The 15,445-nt window shown below is 36.5% G+C and overlaps 1 protein-coding gene across 3 annotated transcripts in view; it reads left to right on the top strand.

Moving 5' to 3' along the window:
- Positions 1–15,445, top strand: part of CHN1 (chimerin 1) — a 93,330-nt gene that overhangs the window by 21,877 nt on the left and 56,008 nt on the right. For 2 of the 3 annotated variants that reach the window (XM_053947754.1, XM_053947755.1), the window contains exons 3-5: positions 2,799–2,854; positions 8,577–8,608; positions 9,480–9,593. In XM_053947754.1, coding sequence (XP_053803729.1) covers positions 2,799–2,854; positions 8,577–8,608; positions 9,480–9,593 — 202 coding nt within the window. Of the gene's footprint in view, positions 1–2,798; positions 2,855–8,576; positions 8,609–9,479; positions 9,594–12,364; positions 12,400–15,445 lie in introns of those variants that run through there. The other variant, XM_053947756.1, reaches the window with a different exon arrangement.

The following is a 15,445-nucleotide window of genomic DNA, read 5'->3' on the forward strand; positions in this document are numbered from 1 at the left end:
GTAGTAAAACAAGAGCATTTGTTTGGCCTGGTTGACAAATCACAAGCTGGTTTTTGGAAGCCCTGACTAGAAGGACCTGGTTTCCTACCAGCCTGCCTGTGCTCTGCAGTTCTTGGTGTGTGTGTGCCTGTGCCCAGGGGGCAGCTGGCCTTGCAGGCTGCCTTAGTCAGGTGTGCAGGGCAGCAGTCCAGGTGTCTTGAACTGAGATCAGAGTGCCACTCTGTTGGGAACTTCACAACTTGCTGGTTTTGTTTCAAAAAAACCAAACCCAAACCAAACCTAAAAAAACAAACAAACAGCCATTTTTAAATGCAAAAGAATTCCATGTAAAGGAATGACCTCTTATTTGACTGTGCAAATGGTGGTTTAGGGACATGGAAGACAACATGACAAAAATGTAAAAGAGAGTCACAGCTTCCCAGAGTGGCTCACCTATAAATTCTAGTTCTTTGTAGATAAAAAAGCCAAGATGTGAGACATTTTGAGACTCGAGGAACCACAGCAAGAAAGAAGAGTCTTTTGTGAAAAGCCGATTTTGAAAACAGAATGTTTATGTGTATAACACACTTAACAGTTTAGGGATGTTTGTATATATGCAGCTTGGTGTCTTCAGGCTGGATAAAGGGATTTGCTCAAGCAACATTTCACATTGTGAAAATGTTTGTTCTCAAAAGGTTGAGGAGATTTAGCACTTGAGAAAATGTAGTTACTTTAAAAGGTTTCCATCCTGCTGTGGGAGACTTTTTAATCAGAGATGTGGAATTAAAGGCTAGGTGAGAACCATGGTTAGAAAGAGAGCAAGTGTAAGAGAGCAGATTCGATTATTTTTTTCAGCTCTGTACCTTCTGTGAACTCAGGGAACACTGCTTCAGTTTATTCTACACAATAATCTATAAGAAGGAGGTTGAACCTCTCTAATACCAGATCTTGACAGAAGCTGAAAGCCTGGGCATGTGCAAATGTGTTTGCACCTGCTCTCCAACATGGTTTGCATGTATGGTTTGTGTGCACCCGCTCTCCTGCAACATTGGGGTTTGCCTGCCGTGGTGAACCTTCCTGTGGTTCAGAAGTAAGCTCTGAATCCTGAGGTTTCATTAGATTGCTGTCTCATGACAAAGAGGAATGTCTTGTTTGACTTCCATGGCAATAATTACAGCAAGGAAAATCTGGTATTGAACAGTTTGAATTGCATATGTCAGTTAAAGGAGGAGGGATAGGAATCCTGTTTTGTAACTAAGCTAGTCAGCCTGCTGTGCTTCTTACTGGAAGAAGAGGCGAAAGGTATTGCCATTGGTGAAAAAGAATTTCCTTTCAGAAAATCTTTTCAGCCTGGCTTGAAGTAAGGTGGGAAATAGTTCTCAGTTTTCAGCCAGTTTCTGTGGAGCATGCTGATTGTGGGTCTCCTCTTTTGTGAAATTCAGAAAAATCTTCACTTGTTCTTTCATTTTGTTTTTTTTTCCTTTGAACTTGGCTCCACAGTTCTCAGAATTAGATATAGACAAGATCCAGTGCCATCAAACACAGCTTTTGCAATAGAAGCTAGGGAATCTATGTGCTGGCAATATAAATGGTCATGCTATGCCTAAAATGATAATTGCACTTTTATATACCAGTGTGCTGTCCTTCATCACTTGCAAAAATCATTTTTGTATTACCCAGCATGGAAATGACTGATTTTAGTAGCAACAAGAAAAACCATTAAATTTTTTTATTTGGAACAAGGGGAATGTTTTTTTTTTTCCAGTTTATCTTATGATTCAGCGATCATTTGGCATCTTGCCATTTTCTCCATTCCCATGTAGGCTGACACATAAATACAGGATTTGCCAGTGGAAAAGATTTGTGATCAAATGAGAATTGTAATGAAGTCAAATTGTGTTGGTTAAATTAATGTATGGTCTTATTATCTGAAGAAGGTGATGGCACAATGTAGACCTTGGTATTTGTACTAATGATTGAAACATAATTTAATTTTAAAATATTACAATTCCAAATGTCCATTTTGCCATTTCTAGTGTACTATTGAAATACTAACTTACTGTTGACAGCCTCATTTTGAAGGTAACTTGCCAAACCAGATTCAGTTGGCATAGAAGTTGAAAGTCATTCCTTTGGTATTATACTATAAAGTCTGCACATACTAGTAGCATTAAATTTACATCTGGTTGTAAAGATCTGTTCTGACTTGATGAAGCTTATTTTAAAAATAGAGAAAAAGGAGGAGGGAAGATAGAAATGTAAGTATTTGTCCTAATTTGGGCCTTAGCTATTTTACTCTGCCACTCAACTTGTTATGTCTTTAGATCTGCAAAGGCCATCTTTCTCTTTGTTCAGAAAGGTCTTCACTGAGCAGTGGCAAAGGCAGAGGGTTTGAGAGTGCACAGTTCTGAATGATTCTTGTAAAGTCTTCATGTATTGCAGGTGACTGGGTGTGTGCCCAGCATAGTAGGATTGGGCTCCATCTGCTTACCGAAGAAAGTCTGACAGCAGCCTGATTTCACATATAATGAACTTTAGTTTGTGTTTATTATGATTCTTTTTCTGATCTGTTTGTTGGAGCTTGTCTGATCTCACCTAGTTATTCCATATTACTTGATGAATTCATTGTGAAGAAAATCAATATCCTGTATCCATTCTGTTTTTCTGACCACTTGTTAGTAATTTTTTATATCCTTCGTATCCTTGTGTTAAACTTTGCAGAACGTCTCCTTTATTTAAACTGCAGTGTTTAATGTTAAAATGCCTAACTTACACAATGATTCTCTATTAATTAGAATTTAACTTCTGCCTCCTCCCAGTGTATCAGTTGCAACAGGAAGCTCCCCATCCTAGAAGAATAACCTGCACTCGTGAGGTAGGTATCACAGTGTTCAGTTTGATACAGTCTAGTAATTCCATGTCTGTACTTAATTGTGTCCAGCCCATGGAGTGGTTCCTTGGGACACTTTGTGCTGTGATTAGAGTGAGTAGCCTTGGGGCACTGGTACTCGGAAATCCATTTGTTCTAAAAATGGAATTTAAAGCATTTTGATGTGTATCATCATTTACTGAGAATCTTTTACTACTTTTTGATTCTTAGATATATGGAAACATACATTTTCTCCTCATTTTCTCATGAGGATCTCATTTGTCAATGTTTTAATTCCCACAGAATTAGAACCTTAATTTTTCTGTATATATTTTGATTTCTTTAAAATAAAAACAACAAAGAAATTTTAAAAACCCAAACCAATCCATAACTGAAAGCACCAGCACAGTTAAAGAAATCATATGATGCTTAACATGACAATTGTAATTATTTTGTAATTATTTGACTGCACAAAGTATATGTACTCTGTAGTCGGGGAGAAGTTGTAAACTGATGAAGGAGTCTGGGATATTCAGTAAGATATGTTAGCATTATATCCCAGGCTAGTTTGGCTGCAGAGAAGGGCTTGGAGGTCTTTTGTCCTAGGTGGTAATAACTCACAAGCAAATTTCATATTAAGTTCTTTTTCATAATGTTTCTTAGAATGCTATTAACTAATCCAGTCAAATTAGCAGAGACATAAATGCGTATGCAGTATCTTAAGATTAAAAATTTTTACTGCCTCTGGTGTGATGGAAATTGTTCAGCTATTGATCAGATACAGACTGTCCTCTTTTTAGAACAGAACAAGAAACTTGCCAGCCAAATATAAAAGTGTCTGTGTAGACCTTCAAATATGAATCACACTGACTACTACAACTTTCTCGTCCTCATTTTCACTGAATTTAAATTCTGCTAATTGGAAAACTTTACTAGCTCTAATAGAGATAGTTAATTAAAAACTTGGACTGGTTTACAAAGGAAAATTTGCTATGGGTGAGTGGTGGCCTCTCGCCTGTTACAGTCAATGGGGACTTGCAAAAGTATCGCAAACAATGGAAACACTGCTAAGTCCTGTCATCAGTGGAGAATGAAATGCAACACATTCGTGTCTGTAATGTCTTATTTCTATTAATTTATTCCAAAACAGGATTATGACATATGAAAAACTTTAAGTAAGTGTACAACTATCCCTGTGTCAGAGTGAACAAAAAATGGAGACATTCTGTGTTTTAGAATAGCTTCTTGAATTTTGCAGAGTAAACCTGTGTCTGCACCATGAACACTGTGAAAGAAACTGAGAAATAAAAGCTGTAGATTTAGAAACTAGTGAGAATAGAAGTAATAACACAAAACTATGAAAGAATCAGTCAGGTAATTATCTGCAGAAAAGAGCATATTAAATAAACATTTTATCATTGAGGCATTAGTTTATTTTAAAAAAAAGTTCTTGGAAGCTTATTTTTAACTAATAAAGGTAAAATTTAAGAAGTACATTATCAGTGTGCATTTTCCGACTTCTGCATTAATTCTTTATAATGCTGATAAACAGTTTTTCATTATAAGTGTTATAATGAAACATTTACAATTTTGCAGCTGAGCTGATTTGAAGTGAAAATATATTCAGCAAGCAGTAACTTGTTAAACTTTCTCTCTGGTCTCAGCTTCTCCTGCTTGTGTTGAGCTTTGTGATCTGTTCTTTCTCAGCTGGGTTTCTATTAGCAGCCACACATGAGTCAGTGGGGAGCAGAATCTTTTCCTAAGTGGTTGAATTATTCAGCTGTATAAACAAATTCATAAATATTAGGAAGAGAATTTTGGTCCTGAGAACATCAAAGAGGTCAGTGGGAATGCACAATATGTAATTTGGTAAGGTATTAACACATAAATTGCCCTTCTTGCCTTATTGTAATTCACTTGTTGACAAAAGCAGGAGTGATGATTAGGGGAGAAAGCACTTGTTAAAGAATAATTGGAAATCACACCATAAAAAAACCCCAACCCTTTATTTCATGTGCAAAGGCACACATTGTACAAGTGCTGATCCTGAGAGGTGTATTCAACAGAATGACCTACTTAACTTGAAATGCTTCTCAAATACAAAGAATTCAAGTTTCTGCTCTGCTACATCAGTTTCATATCAGAGCAACACACAGATCAGTGGAGAGATGATGAAGTAAAAAAAACATTGCATTCATTTGGGATTTTTTATTGTGAAGGTGCAGCAGAGCCAAGTCTTTTAATACTCCATGAGGTTAAAGTTGATAATTCTGTAACATTCTGAGGTTATTTGACTTCTGCATGAGGCTTGCATGCAAATGATAATGTTGTTTGTCTAATTAATACTGTATTTCCTCAATGAAATTAATATTTTTTGTGCATATAATCTTACATACACATGTGCATGCATAGGTATATTTAGGGCAGCCTTGACTTATATATAAAAGCATTAAATTAACAATTTTAAATAACTACATTAAAAATGCATAGTATGGAGATAATTAAAATCACTGGCTTTTTCTGTCCTTTTAGGAGGCTTCATCCTAATTCAGTGCTAATAGTTAATAAACCTGTTAAACAGCATCTCTGTGTAGTATTGTGAAAATGGTCAAGAAAGACAGAATATGGGCATATATAATGCACATGCTTATTAGAGCTGTTTGTAAAGGTGGCTTTATCTGCATGATATTTGACCGAGATGACTTTCCAAATTTCATTGTAGCTAAGCTCTTCTCCAAAGGAATGTCTAGTATAAGGTGCTTGCCACGTCTGCTTGATTTGTCTGTTCATAAATTTGCTTTCATTGCCCTCACCCCTCAGTTTGAAAAAATGACAAATTAAGCAACGGTGGATATCTTGTTGATCTTTGTGTTTCTTGAAGGTATCATAGGGAGACCATAATTTTTTCCCGTGGCCTCTGCATTAGTGTTATACAAATAAACTCGTTGAAAACAAGTATCTCATGCTTTTTTCCCCCCATTTTTTTTCCAATGTAGAAGCAATTTTTAAAACCTTGCCAAGCAAACAGCAACAGGAAATTTTTCCCATAAGTAAAAATCTTGAGAAGTCAAAAGGCAGTGCTCAGCTGATCTTTGCTGGATACAAAGAAAAAGAAGCAGCTATGGCTGCTCTTACTCACACTCAGCAATGCTTTAGTCCAAAAATATTGCCAAATCAGAAAAGAATTCTGCAGAGGATAATTACACTCTATTTTCAGCTATCAGCTTTAGCTAATAGGACCAATTGCTTGCTATCATCTTATTTTAAAATGTATTTCCTTACTTGGATGGGTTTAGTTCCAGTCCGGATGTTTTGGATTTTGTCTCATTAACTTATGGATGACAAACTGTGAAAGTTACACTATTGAAGCTTCTGAACTAAACTGTTTTGGCTTTCAGTGCTCAGGTGCAAAGGGAGGATATGTGGATGCCTGCAACTGTCATTTGTAGAATTAATTTTGTAGAATACAATCTGCCAGGAACTCTTTGAAGTCCAAGGAGATACAAAAGACCCAGAAAGCTGCACATTGCTTCTGGTTCCAGTGCAGTTAAGGATAAGAACACTGTCTTAGTTGCAGAGAGTGCAGTTGGTGTAACACCTGTCAGAAGCTTTACAGAAAGCCTGACAACAGTGTTTACTGTCTTACTTGGTAAATTTGGCTTACAAAGAGTCTGTGTGGTTTTCTCAGTGCACACAAACTGCACTCTGTGTGTAGCCCAGTCATTCTGAGTGAATTAGAAGGCCCCTGCTGAGTTCTGATGGAATTTTCTTAAAGTCTTAATGTATGTCAATACAGATGTCAAACCCCCCTAATATTATCATAAATGTAAAAAGTAATGAAAAAAATCTCCAAAACACAAATAAACAGGCAATAAAACTCAGTGAATTGAGGTTCCAGCTGCACTGAGTCTTATGCAAGCAAAAAATGTTGCACATCAACATTGATACTGAAGTTATTGCAAGCTGGTAAAACTGATCAGTAGAGACAGTGTTAACAGAAGGGGTTATTTTCCTTTTTAACTCATCATCCACTAAAATGAACTGCAAGCCTAGCTACAAATGCCTGGAAGTCCTGTGGGATTTTTTTCAGATGCTTTGTTCCAGTCATCTGCCTGTTCACATTTTCAAATGTTTGCACAGAGTCTATTATAAATTTTCTTAGGACTTGCAAGTACTCTGAAGATGCCCTGTCAAATTACTGATCCATTTCTGAAAAGGAATGCTTTTGCTTATATAAATTTTCCAGTTCTGTCTTATAAGTTCACTGACATAACGATAAAATCTCACTAGACAGACAACAAAATCTTATTCATGACAGGATTCTTCTTTTAACAACTGCCCTAAACTAGTTTCTTGGCTTAAGGGTTTTAGTTAAGAATTGTAGCAAGTTTCTATGACAACAACAATAAAGTGCTTTCATTTTTTCTCTGTTTATGTTGCTATCTTCTTACTGAAGAAATAGCCTACATTTAACAAAAAATATCTAAGATCTTTCTTCTTTTTTGAAATAATCCTGTCTCTTCAGGCCCTTTGAAAACAGCTATCACACCAGGCAACTCTTGTTTGCTGTTATAAAGGAAAAGGAAATATTTTAGAACATGATAAATCTTTCCAGTGATGGAATGTTTTTTCCAAAGTGATGAATCATTACAATAGCTTTTTATTTGCTGGGAATGTTGAAGAATTGTTATTAGACTGTACATCTGGATGTATGTTGTTTTTTGTTGTTTTGGATATCTGAAATCTTTATACTCCACTGAAAAACCTGGAGAGAAGTGCTGATATTAATAGGCTTTTTGTTGAAAAGATGGAAAAAAGAAACTAATGTGGCATTCTGTGTTTCAGCATAGCTGGATTGTTTTATACTTCTGTAGTTCAAGTTGTATAACTGTTGACTTTTACTCCCCAAAGAGTTTCCCCCTTTAAATTTAGCAAGAAAGAATAACCTGGTGGTTTAGATTATTAGCTGATTTCTGTGGGATATGCTGTTCCTCACTTGGCTCTAAACTTCCTGGACAAATGAAGATGCATTACTTCATTTAAAATAATTATCAGGCAACTTGTACCCTGACACCCCTGCATATTGTGTGCATTTACACCATAAGGTCTCTGGAGCACAGACAAGGTGGAGTTACACTACATAACACATGCACACCTGCTTTTGAAGTCTTTTAGGTGATACTGCAGATCACACAGTTTAATGAAGTCAAGAAGTACAAGAATTAGGCACTTGATGATTTACTCAACCATTTGCCCTCACTCTCAGGGGCTGTAAAGTAGTGGCTTTATTTTCAGCAGAGGCACCAACAGCTCTGTGATGGAAGGTAGCCTGTAAATTTGAGAGGTTTATAGATGTTTCACTGTATTAGTGCACTCAACAATATGGTGCACTTACATGCATGAAATGCAAGCTCATTTCCTCTATCTGGCACTTTGTAAAAGCAATATTTAATACCATCAGTTTGTATATGCAGTCCTGAGGATGACATGATCCAAGTGGCCCATCCTTTCTCACTCCATTTTAAGCCATTCACAAGTGCAATGTTTTCTGAAGGTCTCCCTTTGGTTTCCCTATGTTTTAATCACAGGAGAAATTCTGTTCTAGATTATTTTTGCCTGCACTTTCACATTATATCCCTTTCTGGTTTTAATACTATATTGTAAACAGTCCACTTACTGTATAGCTTCTCTTGTTATGAAACGTTACAATTTCTGTTGTTTCTTCTAGGTAGAGAACAGACCCAAATATTATGGAAGAGAGTAAGTAACAAACATCTCTGAAAGTGGTTTATCCTGACGTATTGGTTAATAATAGTTACAGAAAAGGTGTCAAGTATTTAGTCTGTGCTCTGTTTCTTCTGAATGTTTTACAGCAGTGTGTCTCACCATCAGATCATTATTACAGTGCCATCACTTTTGTCTGCCTAAAATTACAGCTGCAATTTCTGATGGATATGGATATCACTGAGTGCTACTTTAAGTGAGAAAAACATACATACATTTCTGTACTTTCAAGGGATTGTCTTTTTCTATCTCCCTCTCCCGCTGGCTTTGCAAAATGTGTTTCTGTTTAGGAAGATATTTGGATCCAAAATGCAATATATGATCAGTCTATATGTGTCTTCTGTTTCAGGTTGCTAATGCAAAGACGGTTAGATTTAGTGTGGAGAAACTAAAAAGATCTTATGTTTATTTTGGTAAAAAATATGTAGTGTTGCTGGTTTATTACATCAGCAATTACTGAGATTACAGCAACTTGCTAAAATCTCAGGGATTGCATAAAATATCCTCAAATGCTTCAATATGTTTGATTGCATGCCACTAGCACAAAACATGTGAAGCCAGCAGGAGAAAACAGATTTATTTCTACATATTAAATTGATAGATGCAGATTTAAAAACAATATATTTGTTTCATAGATGTTCTTTCCTAGAAGCCTTTATAAACCATTTGAAGTAACTTCAAATACAGGCAGAAAGGGAAATAAATTCAAACTGTAGATTCTTGCAAATCAGTCATTTTTATGTTTGTTTCTTTTTTAATTACTATTGTTGGTGCTTTTTAAATGAAGACCAAAAGGTGATTTAAAAGAGAGGAGGCATGTGTTTAAAAAAAAAAATTTGTTCCTTAGATTCCATGGGATGATCTCAAGAGAGGAAGCTGACCAATTATTAAGTGTTGCAGAGGGAAGCTATCTCATTCGTGAAAGCCAAAGGCAACCTGGAACCTACACTTTGGCATTAAGGTCAGTAATTAAGATTTCATATTTAAATTTATAAAATATTCAAGTGGTTTTACTGTGTTGCTGACCTCAGATCATAAAATTCTTTGTAATTGTTTAAATTTCTTTTTCATCATTATACTTTTTTACCCTAGTTACAGATTTGGTATCTTTAACCTTGCGTGCCCTTTTTTGAAGTGCTAGCATTCCTTATTGTTTGCACCATCAGGATAACAGCAATTGGGGTTTTGCTGGTGAGGCTTCATTTTGCCCTTCTCCCACTATGATACAGATATTGCCCCATGAGATGTTGGGAGAGCAGGTGATCAAGAAATAAAAGGCACCTTATGAGTTCCCTGACTAGTCTGCCGTGTACTGCCCAGGTAGCTGTTGCTGGAGAACACTTAGTCCTCCCTCGTCTCTCCGTGGGGTGGCAACAAATCAGGAGGCCTTTTTTGTCTGAACACCTGTTAGCTAACACTGTTTGCAGATCTACTTCTGCATTCTGCAAAGTTCTGGCAAGTGGGTCAGCTATAAATAAAAAACTCAAAAAGTAGTTGTAAGTTTTAATAGCTTAATTACTTTTAAGATACGGGAGGTTATTTTGGCCTGTGCTGTACACCTGAGTACTCAGATGGGAGATGGTGATTATTAGCAATGTTGTAAATCTAAGTGGGACAGAAAAACATTGAAGAAGATGATGCAGTTACTGGAAGTTTTATATGGGTAAAATAAGATTATTATTAAAATAATAATGACTTGAAATAATAGGTTGTGATGAATTAGTTTTTCAGGGGGGAAAAGAGTATATTTTCATAGGATATTTGTTTCTGTAGTAATAAGATTTCAAAGAGAAACATTATTGACATTTAAAACTGACTTTCATTTACAGTGTAAATTTGGTATTTCTTATTAAATAATATTCAATTTCATCATCTTCTGCTCTTGCAATATTCTTTTAAAGCTACAAGGAAATCAGTTGTTGTAACACCTGGCTTGAAGGCAGAGCTCCCACGCCCTGCTTCCAATGGTGCAGAAGACACAGGGCCTGTAGACTAAGATGAAGCTGTTGAGCATCTTGTAGGATGTATTGCTACAGGTTGTTTTTCAAACGCACCTCCAGTCCAGCAAATCAAAAGATAGTTTTTTTTCCCCAGGTTTGATGGTATCTCTCACACTGGAAAACCCCTTTGAAAACAATTAAATCAATTTTATACCAAATAGAAAAAAGAAAGGATAGTTGTTAGTGATCAGTTTGGGAAAACGTTTCAAATGATAGCAAAGTTGTTATCATCGGTTTATTTTGATGAAATTCAGTGTTTAGGAAAACACATCAGAAACTGAAACTGCAGCATCTTGCAGCCATTTCATAATGTTTAAGTGGTAAGTGACTTGTGCATCAAGGGCAGTGGGTCTAGGTGGCTGCTTTCCTTCCCACAGCAGGTAACGCTCTGTTGTCTTGCTGTTGGTCTTCCAAGTATATGAATGAGGGTGTTAACTCTCAAATCTTAGGTGGAACTCTGTGAATTGTGGTGCTCTGTCTTCTACACACTGGAATTTTACCACTAGGATTTATTTTTTATCACTGCTAGGCAGTGTAGCAGGAGTCTGCGTTTCCATTGACTGGAGAGAGAGTTTTGCTCAGTTTTCATTTTTCCTCTCCCTGGAATTATAAATGCAGAATATAACCATTAGCCAAAATGCCCACTGACTCTGTTTCTGACATTGTAGCCTCTCTTAAAGGCTAGGTCCTTTCTGCAGTCTCTCTGTGCATCCTGACTGTGAGAAGTTTGCTGTGCTTGCCATGATGAGTTTATGTAGTTCTATCATTTTCTGAGAGCATCACTTGTCTTTGGGTCACAACACTGCCAGATGGCAAAGATAGCCCCATCTGCAGTTTAGATAGTCCCAGCAGGAATTTAAGAATGTAATTTCCATGGCCAAAACCAGAGCTTGTCAGTAGGATGGTATGTATGAGCAAAACTTTTCCAAGTTCAACAGAAAGCCTTGATTGAGTTCAGGGTCTCTAATTTCACCCTTTCTCTTCTAGTTGTATGAACAAATTTGGTATTTTCATACTAGGTTTAAGTGCCACTCTGTCTCTGAAGCAGTCATGTTAACTTTAAAATCACTTCAGTATGATTTTTGCTTTTTCTTCTTTATTTGTTTTACCTCTTAAAAGGTGTGGGAGGAAAGAAAACCTGGTCAGCTGTTACATAAAAAAACAGACACAGAACAGATTCCAAGAATTTTATGCAGTTAACCCAGCAATTCTCTAGAGGTGCTCTAATTCTGCAATAACATAGTGACAAAACATAAAATGAAATATCCTTGTTTTGTGATTGGTTTTCAGGTACATTTTGTTTAAAAAAATGGAAGAAACTTGAGTAAAATTTAGATTCTTTAGGGTACTATCAATTCTTGGCATAAATACTTGGTTCCCTCTGTATTTCTGTGTATCTACTCAATTTCTCTCACTGCGTGTTGTCTGATGTGTCAGTCTTTGACAGTCTGTCAATTCTGGTTAGGGCAAGGAAGTGTGATTGCATCATGAAATCCCAGTTCATCGAGACATAAAAGTCTTGTGGTAGCTCTGGGTAGGAGCAGCTGATGTTGAGACTGAGACAGGTTTGTTTCCTGGCTTGTAGCTGCCGATGGTTCTGCTGGGGAGGCAGGCAAAAAGTGAGACAGACGGCCCAGCACGTCCAGCTCTGGCAGATGTCTTCTTCCTGTGCTTGTGTCAGCGTGCCTGGGAATCCTGAAAAACCCAGTGCATCCAGTCGTGAAGAGCAGTGTAGTGAAACAGGATCATGTCCCTTCCTGTGGCAAGGTATGATGTCTCTGTAATGGAATGTTTCCAGCCATCTTTTCTGAAATGGAGAAGAACAAGCTTTTTGTGATTTGTCCTGAGGACCCAAGCCAGACAATTCCTCAAGTCATCGTGGAACGCTTTCAGTGTTACATTTGATTCCACCAGCTGTTGTAGCTGATGTCCAAAATCTCAGTGTCCATACCAGCCAGGGCTGCACATCCTGTTCAAGATGAACTGCAGGCACGTGTTTTAGTTCTGTGTTCTCTAAACCCTTCTAAATGAGTTTTTGGCCACTGTGAAGCATTAGGCTGTGGTGCTTTTATGGAACTAGCTTTAGTAGATCTAAAGATCTTGTTCCTGAGCTGCTATAGCTGCAGACATAGCCTAGCACCACTTAAATGACCAAATATAGGACAGGAAAAATAATACTTTCTGCAAGCTTAAGCAAAGCGGTCAGCTGTTCTTAGTGCAATACTGTGGAATAGTTGATTGAGTTCAAAGTGAAGATATTTAATATTTTTTCTTTTTAACGCAGGGAAAGTGACTCTTACCCAAAAAAAAACTTTTCAGTTTTTAAAGTTGCTGTTGAGTTACTGTAAAATCTGCTTTCCACTTATATAACAAGCTGCATTTTGATCATCTTATGATGAGCTATTTTTGTCTACTTTCATCCATTATTGGGCAATTAATTTGCATAATGACTTTTCTAAAGGCAGACTACCTTTTAAATCTAAATTTGAAACAAAAGATGGGGTTTTTTCAGAAAATATTTTTTTCAGAATTTGTAACAGAAGTAGAAGTATGTTCTTAAAGAAAAAGAAAATGATAATTTAAATGTTGTTTTAAGTATGGAAGTTTGACTAAATATTCAGAGCTGTCTTCAAATCAAATTGATGTTCAGAGCCTAAGAAGGCCTGTAAAATTGTGTCAGCTCAGATAAAGGAGAATGAAGCATAAACACAACTGAGAGCAGCAAATCAGCACCCTACTATATTTAATGCCTGTTCTTAATCATGGATGCATTCACCAATCTTTACTAATTAATTAATCAATCAGAGAATGCCACTGAAAATGTTTTGCAATCTTGAGGTTTAAAAAAAATTACTAACATGAGAAAACTATAGTAGATATATCTGTGTCCATACATATCAGTGAGTCTCTGTTAGAATAAAAATATATAAAATACCTTGTAATGTTAATTCAATGTTCCAAGCAGATTAAAATAATGAAAATTCCTAATTTACTTCTGGAGCTATTAGATCTGCCTTTACATTTGACAAAAATGTAGTACATTGCTTAATGTTAAGACCTATAGCAAATGACAGTGACAATAGACATGGTTTGCAATGTAGCCTTCTGTGTGGAGAGCTTGTTTAATAATTAGGGTGAGGATAAAGAGGAAATGGGTAGAGCGTGTGCTAGTGGTAGGCGTTGAAGTGTGATGGTACTGCATGTTCTTTTGAGCAGATAGCTGCTGTAGCACATTTAATTGGTTACCATGGTTTCCCTTCCTGCAAATTCTATTGTTGTGATACTGAGAATGAATTGAAATAAGGTTCTGCAGCATGATTTAAAAAAAAAAAAAAAAAATAATGTGAGCCATGATTATGAGTCATGTTTTCTCTATGTTTGGAGGTTTGGGCACATTGAAGTTATGTAGCACTGGGAAAGAATTCTTCAGGTGAAATGAATGTCAAAAATTAGTAATCTTTATCTTAGTCAACCAATTGCATGTATTGTGCAAATTCACACATACATTCTCAATCCCTAAATTATGACATTTTTTAAAGAAACTAGCCACTGGCATTTTAAAAGGTGACCTAATTGGTAGGCTATTAGAGCATAATGCTGCAAATGAACCTTTTAAGTTTAAGAGGATGACTGCTTTGGTAGCTGGATGCTGTTTATTTTCAGTGGGCTCTTCTGGGACACGTGTAGTACTGTTCCAGAACACGTGTGGATTGCTGTGGAATTACTTACGCATGTAGAATTCAACATCTACAAAAGGCTTCTGGAATTCAGATATTAAAACTGTTGATCTGCATTCTCCTGAAAAGCCTTGTTGTACATACTGGGACATGGGAGAGCAAATGGGGAAAGAAGAATTGTTTGAAACTACTTTCTATGTGATAATAGCTGAATTATGTTTTTCAAATTATGAATGTATCAAAATCCAATCATAGTTTATCCTGCATCTACAGCTGATCTGTAAGAAGGAGCCCAGCAAAGCAGTAACTAACTGCATCTCTTCACTTTACCATGGTAACAGTATTCTGACATCATGCTAGTTGGTAGGAAAAAATTATAAAGACCATTTTAAAGACTAAACTTTGCATATCTTTCTGTGTATTTTTTTACCTGATTTGCAAATGAAGTGATTGGCAGTAGTAAGGGTTGAATTCAGCTTCTAGAATCCTTTCTAAAATATTCATACAATATTCCTTGGTTGCTAGCTGAAAAAAAAAAAACAGGGGAAAAGGTGGTAATAAATTCTGGAGCTTGCTTTTTTGTTTCAAGTAAAACAATTGGCCCTCTATTTAAATTATCTTCCATGTAAAAAGTTTCTTTCCCTACATAAAATTTCACACTAAATAATTGACTGTGTTAGTTTGTCAATAACATGTAAGGTTCAGCTATCAGTAAACACCTGAGGTGTCTGCTTATCATCTGCCTTATGGAGGTGCACCTGGGGACTACTGAAATGGCTACCCTTAAGTATATAGAATAATGATAAATAGCTACTAACCTTAATGAGTAATTAACTGGCTACCTAGGTCCTCCCACAGACTAGAATGTTTTTTCCTTATGGTTCATGTCTTCTTGCTGTGTTCCTGTTCTCCTTCCCTCCTCTTCCCATCTGTTGTTGTTGTTAGCTCTGTTTTCTCTTGGCTAGAGTGTCTAATTTATCTTTAGCAATTCAGTTTACTGCAGTCTTTCTCCTGCCGGCGTTAAGTTCAGCACTTCTCAGAGGAATACTCTCTGCTTCAGTGTGTTGTGAACTTTTTTGAGAACTTGTCCAAGAGATGCCTGTGCTCAGTGTACACAGCTCATGTTCATTTATGCC

Source organism: Vidua chalybeata, chromosome 7, assembly GCF_026979565.1.
Source record: "Vidua chalybeata isolate OUT-0048 chromosome 7, bVidCha1 merged haplotype, whole genome shotgun sequence".
Taxonomy (NCBI): domain Eukaryota; kingdom Metazoa; phylum Chordata; class Aves; order Passeriformes; family Viduidae; genus Vidua; species Vidua chalybeata.